At 39.7% G+C, this 8,920-nt stretch overlaps 1 protein-coding gene across 4 annotated transcripts in view; it reads right to left on the bottom strand.

Annotated features, from left to right (window-relative positions):
- Nucleotides 1-426: 426 nt before the first annotated feature.
- Nucleotides 427-8,920, bottom strand: part of brf1b (BRF1 RNA polymerase III transcription initiation factor subunit b) — a 67,615-nt gene continuing 59,121 nt past the window's right edge. For all 4 annotated transcript variants that reach the window (XM_053489061.1, XM_053489058.1, XM_053489059.1 and 1 more), the window contains exons 17-19: nucleotides 5,233-5,284; nucleotides 3,486-3,660; nucleotides 427-2,324 (exon numbers count right to left, since the gene is read on the bottom strand). In XM_053489061.1, coding sequence (XP_053345036.1) covers nucleotides 2,287-2,324; nucleotides 3,486-3,660; nucleotides 5,233-5,284 — 265 coding nt within the window. In that variant the 3' untranslated portion in view covers nucleotides 427-2,286. The remainder of the gene's footprint in view (nucleotides 2,325-3,485; nucleotides 3,661-5,232; nucleotides 5,285-8,920) is intronic.

The raw sequence follows: 8,920 nt of genomic DNA, 5'->3' as shown, positions 1-8,920 counted from the left end.
CCTTTATGGCCACCATGTACCCATCCTCTGATGGCTACTTCCAGCAGGATAATGCACCATGTCACAAAGCTCGAATCATTTCAAATTGGTTTCTTGAACATGACGATGAGTTCACTGTACTAAAATGGCCCCCACAGTCACCAGATCTCAACTCAATAGAGCATCTTTGGGATGTGGTGGAACGGGAGCTTCGTGCCCTGGATGTGCATCCCACAAATCTCCATCAACTGCAAGATGCTATTCTATCAATATGGACCAACATTTCTAAAGAATGCTTTCAGCACCTTGTTGAAACAATGCCACGTAGAATCAAGGCAGTTCTGAAGGCGAAAGGGGGGCAAACACCGTATTAGTGTGGTGTTCCTAATAATCCTTTAGGTGAGTGTGTGTATATATATATATATATATAAAACTGAATTACTGGAATACACCTGTGCAAAATTTTATTCATCCTGGTCATTAAGCACATACAGATCATCAGTTGACTTTATTTTATTGCCACATAATGTTGCTAAGTTTAGAAGCAAATGCTTTCAGAGGCTTGTACAGTGGCCACCATGTATGATGGTACATCCATACATGCTCTCCCCTTCTTAGCCTAATGCCATTGCTCTGAAACAGTTAGTCTGGAGTCATTAGACCACATGACCTTCTTGTATTTCCTAAATGCCTCAGCATAATCCTTCTAAATTGTCACAATGCAAAAACAATTGGACAGTTCTAGCAGGCCAGTAATTTGACCCTTATGAGACACAGTAACTTCTTTTCCATGTCCATGGGATATGTATTCTGAAATGTCTGTTTAAAAAATGGGAAGCTGCTCGCTGCATCAGTTAGGGTTAAAGAATTAATCACTGCATTAATTATGCAATCAAAGTATTTGTATTTAAATCCAAACTATTTTTTTATTGCATGTACATTCAACCTAAAAATACTTTCACCATATCAAGGTGCAAATGTGAATCTCAGTATCTTTTAATAAAATGTGAAAACTATATAAAGTAAGGTATGTTTTGCTAAATGTTCCCGTTGTATTTTCACAGGATAACCTCTCAGTTTTATCGGCCTCAGGTGTACTCCCTGATAATGAAATCACAATGATGTATGGAAGTCTACGGGACTGTGTATGTGACTCATGAAGCAATGCGGTGATGCGAGCTGACGGCAATATCACAAGGAGAGCAGAGTGCTCGCCATCTGCTGCCCTCACACACACACGCACGCACGCATGCACGTGCACACCTGGGGGTTTGTGAGTGATCTCATGTTACACACTGTCAGATTTCTCAGTAGTTTCTTCTCTTCTAGATGAAGAAGTAAGAAATGGGAGACCAGCATTAAAAGGCATAAGAAGAAATGAACACATGGTAGTGTAAAACATACTCCATTGTAGTTTTCCTTTTCTTATTCGACACACACAATAAACTCTTGACAAATGGGTGAATACACAGTCTTTTTTTGTTTTTTTTTGTTTTTTTACACTTGGAAGTTTTGAATTTAATTACACCTAGGAATGTGCTCAGGCTACCACCTGTTTATCTCTGAGCCCAGTGAGCTTTCTCTTATGAAACTTAATAGCGATCGAAAGGGTTTCAACGAAGCTACAGTAGCAAAAAAATATATCCCTGAATGTAATAAAATGGACGCCTTTTACTGAAAGAATTAAGTGACATTATTTCAAGACACACCGTACTGTACATTTATACACTTTTAGTTCATACAGAGGTAAAACAAAATCTGTTATTTAACATTTTCTCCTTAAAATATGGGACATCACTAAAGCACCTGTGGACATTAAACAATTCCTGTTATCCTTGAACCATCACTAATATTATATCATATACTGTAAACAAACATCGCCTAATTGTGTTAACTCCTAGGCGAATGCTACATCAGCTGATTCTAAAGCTGCATCACTTACTGGGTTTCCTCTTAGCATGTGAATGGAATGTTGAGCAGTTTCCTCTATGAGTAATTACACTAATACACATCTGCTGTATTAGCATGTGTCCAATAAACCAAGTGTACAAAGTCTTCAGTTCAGTCATGTGTTTACCACATGGCTCACACACGCATACGCAGACACACAGACACTCAGATCTCTCTTTACTGTCCCAGATGCTGCAGGAGTTAAACATGATGCATGAATGTTCCTTCATGTTAATGACAATAGCACACATGCCCAAGCCTTGTTTTTATCCTCTCTTTCTCTTTCCTACGTGGGAAGATACAGCTTTTGAGGGTGAAGAAATCATAGCTTTCTGATGGGAAGACAAATGCTGCGCACTAAAAAACTTCCTCCTCTTCAACTTCACAGCCATATTCTGGGAAGAGAGCAAAAGTTCATAAATGGAATTTAAGATACTGGATTTAAAAAAAAAAAAAACATTTTTACTTTGCAGTACTGACATTACTGTTTTGTATAAATCGTGTGGATGTGTGGATGTCATACTAGTTGCAAAAAAAAAAAAAAACGCCTACTACCGTAAATGATCATGAGCAATTTAATAACCCACTGAATATACATAATGTCAGCTGTTTGTTTACAATTTATTTATTTATATTTTTAATACCGTTGTGTACAGGGCCTGGAGACTATCCCGGAGGACTGAGGGAACGAGGAGGGGTACACCCTGGACAGGGTGCCAATCCATCGCAACGCACACACACACACACACACACACACACACACACACCATACGGGCAGTTTTTAAATGCCAATTAACGTAAACTGCATGTCTTTGGACTCTGAAAAGAAACCGGAGTACCTGGAGGGAACCCACCAAGCCCAGGAAGAACCCCTCGACACTGGAGGTGCGAAGCCACAGTGCAACACTATGTCACTTGTTTGTTTTAAATATATTTTAAATATTTGCGCCCATATTTGCGTGGTAGCACAGGTAGTTTCATCATAGATGTGTCATAGGAGTTCCTCAACAAAAGTAGCATCAACTTTCATGCCATACTTACACAGGTGTCAGGATCTGCATGCGGACAGAGCTGCAGGGACAATAAGCCTCTAGTGTATTTATTATACTAGTGTATTTAATTGGCTGATTGGTGGCTCTGTGTGTGTGAAGCATGTTCTTCCCATACTTTGCAGGTTTCCTCTGGGTAATATGGTTTCCTCCCAAAGTCCAAAAACATGCATTGTAGGTTGACTGGTGTCTCCAAATTGGCCATAGTGCATGGCTGTGTGTGTGTCTGTGTGTGTGTGGCTGTGCCCTGCGATTGGTTGGCACCCCATCCAGGGTATATCCCAGCTTGTGCCCTAAGTCCCGAGACTCCAGGACTCAAACAGCCCTACACAGGATAAGCGGTACAGAAGATGAATGGATGGATGAATCCGTAAAATGTAACTAGCTAAAACATAAACACGCTGATATATTTCACTGTATCTGGAAAATCTAAACCGAGAGCCATTTTTATCACTAACTTTAATTTTATCAGCCAAAATGCTGAACCTGTTTGTTTTCCATACTGACCGTTTCCTCCTATAAGCTTCATAGCACTGACACAGGGCTCTTCTGCCTCTTCATCCTCCTCTTCCTCAGCGGGCTCCTCATAAGTCACAGGGCCACATTCTACGACAGGAGGAGGAGTTGGGGCTGGGGGAGTCACTGGGATCACTGGAGGCAGCATCACAGCACTGGGCACAATCTAAAAATTACAAGAGAGAGAAAAGCTTATGCTGATGTTTTTTGACATGCTTGTATTGACCTTGAACAAACCTTGCATTAATCAATGATAGGCTGAGGCAGATTCTATTCAGCGTCTGTGAAAACATCCACTAAAATCAATGACGGGGAGCAAGGTAGCAATAAAGTGTATAATATAAACAAATGGGAAAACTGGATCTCTGCCAGTTATGAAGTAAATATGCATTTAGTATTGACTACTTTAATGTCTGTAAGGAACAGTAGGAAAAAAATACAAAGACAGAATGGGAGGAAAAACAGAGAAAGTTACAGAAAAGGAAAAAAACAGGATTTTGTGAGAGAGGAATCACCGCCCAGGGATGCAAGAGGCCTAATTAATTATCATGTTGTAGAAAAGTAAAGATGAGCATGGAAGTATGAGCTAATTATAGCTGGCATATATGGCATGAGGATCCTCTCGAGGCAGTCTCTCAGCAGGACTGATAGCAACAGCAGTGTTCGGCTGATAGTTGGTGTGAAAAAGTGCACAGCTTCAGAAGTGTCCCCTCTGCTGGTCTCAAAAAGAGTCTGACATTCTGCTATGGGTCACATTCTAACTAAGTTAATGATTACCTGAATCGATCAAACTAGGAAGCTGGGTGGCTCTAGAATCTCTGGGCGTTATTCAACCTAACATAAAGGAATGTGGATGGCAAATAATGTAAGCGGAACATTTAGAGCAAAAAAACAAATGTGAAACTTTAAACTTTGCACTATTTGATTTCCCACATAGAAGGCCCCTGTTTGTCTTTTATGTTGGCCCTTGAAGCATGACATATTCTCCCACAGTGTATAGACATATCAGTGGTGCAGAGCTGACATGACAACTTTAAGAAACATTGTAATAAATATATTTGAGAGCTTCTCCTAGTAATTCACAACGCCTCTATGTTTTTCACTCGGACCTTTTCTTAGGTTAGAAAGAGCAGTCAGATAAATGCTCCTGATTGTTTGTTGATGGTGACTCTTTTCCGATTCCCGAGCAGGGACACATGCAGTTATGTAACACCAATTCATTTTGCTGTCTCTCTTCCGCCAATCAGAGAAGCCACTCCACAGCAACCAGGACAGGACCAGGAGGTTGCCTAGCGACAGCCCAGTTGACCCCTGCCAGCATTCTCTGAGTGTGTGTGCTCTTTCTTTCTCTATGCCTGCACACTCCTCTTCCCCTTTTCTCCCTCTTGTTTTTTCTCTCTCTCTCTCTCTCTCACACACACACACACACACAACACAGCATCAGACTTAAATACAGGTTAAGTAGATTCTAATCCATGTGTCCCCGGATGCACTAAAAGTCACCGAGCAAAACAGCAAAGCAATCAAACAACAATCAAATCATGACAATAGATTCTGAATTTATATTTCACATGAAGTACTACTTGATCACGGAGAGAGACGTAGCATGGGATTCACATGGGACTGTAGGTGTTGGCTATCATTTTAATTCACTGATTTGCCACTAAAACATATGAAAAGTATTTGTTTGTTTGGATATAGTGAACCATTTATTGCTAATTAAACCTCACGTCCTCACCTGTGTAGCTGCTCTTTTCTTCTTGGGATTTGATGATATAAGGGGGCGGAGCCTGAAAAAAGTACAAAGAGAAAATTCATAAATAACATACTTATAGAGTTAAATGTGCATCTACATATTTCATTTAGATTCTGTGTTAATTTACACCACAGGATAAAAGTACATAATACATATTTCATTCACATACTGTAACTTGCAGCTCCGAACACATTTTGCAAAGAGATCATTTTAACACTGGAATTTGGTGGCATCCCATGGAAACAGATAACCCCAGCAGAAACCCCGAGATTCTGTACCACTTCAGATTGAATGCATGAAATATCCAAAGCAGTAGTGGATTGAGTTTTCTCATCACCAGATGTGCACTCCTCTTCAAAACTAAGTTAAGCATTCTGTCTCATGCCTTCGCCTCCTCCTGCACTGCAGATTATTCAAGCCTAGCACTTTGTTAAGCCCAAGAGCTGCACCACTGGGTGAAAAGACACCCCCTGGCACTGATGAAATACTTAGCTTACATCTGCCAGGAATCGGATTTCAACATCAAACATCCTGCTCTATTTAAGGCTAATATTAAAGAGACTGTTATGAAAAGTTAATTAGTCTTGAGGGAGAGGGGAAGCAGGAAATGAAGGTACGATCTGGAGAAAATGACCTTGATGTGTGCCTGTGCTGCTCCTGTGTGTGTGCATGTGCAGAGCAGAGAGATCTTGAAAGGCTTGAAAGAGAACATACAGTTTATGTCTCATTTAGAACAGTCTACATACACAAAGCCTAAAAAAAAGTCAATTGTGGAATAAAAGTAGTTGTAGTCAGTTGTGCGATTCTGTGAAAAACTCATTTAAAGCAGCAATGAGGGAAAAAAATCACTGTGAACTTAAATCAAACCCTAATTTAGAGTGCACCTGGATCAATTTAATATATGCTCACATGTTATACATGATTAGATTAGGAAATATACACCACCATCAACTCCACCTCCACCTCCATTTAGTGAGAAGGAGTTAAATGTGAATGAAAGTAAGTGTTCCTGAGATATTATGATACAGGCACTAGTTGGTTACTAGTTATACCTACTAGTTTTAACATGCTATTGTTGGTCTTTCGGCTGCTCCCAGCAAGGGGCCGCTATCCGTTCTGCACATAGAAGCTTGGCATAGGTTTTACGTCGGATGCCCTTCCTGGCGCCCCTTCCTCCCATTTTATCCGGGCTCGGGACCGGCACTGTATCCAGTGGCTGCGGTTTGGGCACTGGCTGGGAATCGAACTCCGCCTTTCACATAGCAGGCGAAACACCTACCACTGAGCCACCAATGCCCGAATATGGCTGAAGTAAAACATTAGCTTGATAAAACATTAGCATGAAGGCATCCAAAATATGCAATAATCTCTTTTGAGCAGTTGCTTTTGAGATGATTCATCTACTTATGCTCTGCAATGGCTTTATATGATCTTGATAAGTACGGTTAATTAATGATTTTTGAACCTGGTAACTCTAAATGCTCTTGCAAGAACTATTTCAAAACAGCTGACCTTCATATCTTTAAATAACAACTGACTGTTTTTGTTGTTACTTAATTACCTAATGCCATATGTGTTATTTTATAGTTTTGAAAAAAATCATGTGGAGTTCAGAAATGTAGAAAATAAATTCAAACTTGTGTCCAAACGTTTGAATTTTGATATTTTAGGGCTGTCGACTAATCATATGATCAAGTCTGACTCTAATAGTTTCCCATAATCGCAGCATGCTTACCTGGCTGTGTTTGATAAGGGCATGTTTATATAGATAATTATATGACTGAAGAAACAACACGAGGTGTACTGAATGGACATGTTTCATTATAAAAAGCTACTAGGTGGAAGGTTAAAAACAAAAAAAAAACTGTTTTTGAGCCAAAAAGTTGTGTGCTTCAGCTACTTTAAAGGGGAATTATTGTTACAAGAATACATTAAATATAAGATGTTGGATTGGTGGTTCAGGTGGCTAAGGCTCTAGGTTGTTGATGTCTAGTTGATGGGTTGCCACACCCCATACTACACAGCCACTGCATGAGGTGCCAGTCCACCTATCTTAAAAATTAACATATAAACATTTGGTAAATGTAAATGTTTGAAATATTATAAATCTGTTTCCTCTAACCAGTTTGTCATGAATTTCCTTATTTCAACATTGCACATTTATAATACAGGTAAATCTGAGTATTTTGCAATTGTGATTAATCGTGATTAATCACAGACTATGACTGTGATCAAATAGATACATTTTTTAATCGATTAACAACAATATAAATAATTACAATAATTACTTATACGCCAACATTTAACCATTTATACCTATTCCAATTCAGACAACCAGAAAACATAGAGAACATGAACAGCACAGTACACAATGCAGTTTATGAGCCAATCACCTGCGCACAAAACATTTTTGTAGGATTTGTCATGTAAGTGGATAATGCAAAGCCATAATGTTAGAACATTAAGGGCATACCAAAAATATTCATGATTTAGAGTGTGAAAATACAAAATGGCCACATGCCATATCCATCTCTCTTCATTTACTCACATCCTAACAACAGTGTAAGCCTGGGCGGCAACGGGGCCTCCCTGCTGAGTTCTCCCAGAGGACCAGTGAGAGTGCTTTCCTGGCTGATAAACAAAAGTGCCAGTAATTAATCAGCTTAAGGAGAGGAGGAGGATGACGAGATGCAGACTGAGGTCTTGCTGCCTGCTGAACAGAGAGGCTACCATTTCTTTGTGATTCATTAAGTTTAGCAGCTAGCACAAGCCATCTGCCAGATCCAAGGCAAGCTAAGTCTGGCCTGCTTTTGCCCAATCAACTATATAAAATGCGACTGGTGTATGGATTTCTGGCAATGTAACTGTGGTTTTAGGGTAACCCAATACAATTCTGCAAAACTCTCAAACTGAGGCCTGGATCGTCTAGTGGGCTGCGACTAACACAATTACCAGCATGAGCGAACGACAGCAGGCAGTTGGCCTCTGGGCAGAATGTGGAGAATATCTATTGACTGGTTCTGCTGAAAGAGACTCAGAAATATATACGATCTCTGAGCACTGGGCTTGTGAGATAGCCCATGAAGAAGTAAATGGAAGTAGCACCCAAACGCACTGTGCATTACAAGGGAGTGGAAAAGCTAAGCAATTGCTTTCAATTATTTTTCTAGTGACCTTCCATTCCATAGAGTAAGGCAGTGGAGGAAGAATCGATAACAATCTGACTGAGAACACAAAATCATAATGGGATCTGAAAAAGCCTGAAATTCACTGGGAGCATCTGCCATTGCAATCAAACTCGGATTGCCGTAATTTATATTATTTTCAAATTCAGTTCTCTAAATACATCTGTGGCTACCTACAATAACTTTATATACAAAGACATCTATGTCGTTCGCTACTCTTTTTTTCTACCATAAACTGGAAATCACTTTCCAAAAAAAAGTTACTAGAGAAATACGTATTTGATTCCCGAAGTACAAACAAGGAAAACTGGTTTTTATCATTTTAAAAGATAAAATAAAGGTCCTTATGGTTTAATTTTGTACCTCAGTTCCTCTGGAATTGACTTCCTCTAGTGCACTGGCACTAGTTCCTTCTTTGTACTCCTTTGCCAATTGATGTGGTATTTAGATCAACCTGCTGCTACTTGTATTGTGGAGACTATAAC

This window comes from Clarias gariepinus, chromosome 27 (genome assembly GCF_024256425.1).
Source record: "Clarias gariepinus isolate MV-2021 ecotype Netherlands chromosome 27, CGAR_prim_01v2, whole genome shotgun sequence".
Classification (NCBI taxonomy): domain Eukaryota; kingdom Metazoa; phylum Chordata; class Actinopteri; order Siluriformes; family Clariidae; genus Clarias; species Clarias gariepinus.
This window is presented reverse-complemented; position numbering and strand designations above follow the sequence as displayed.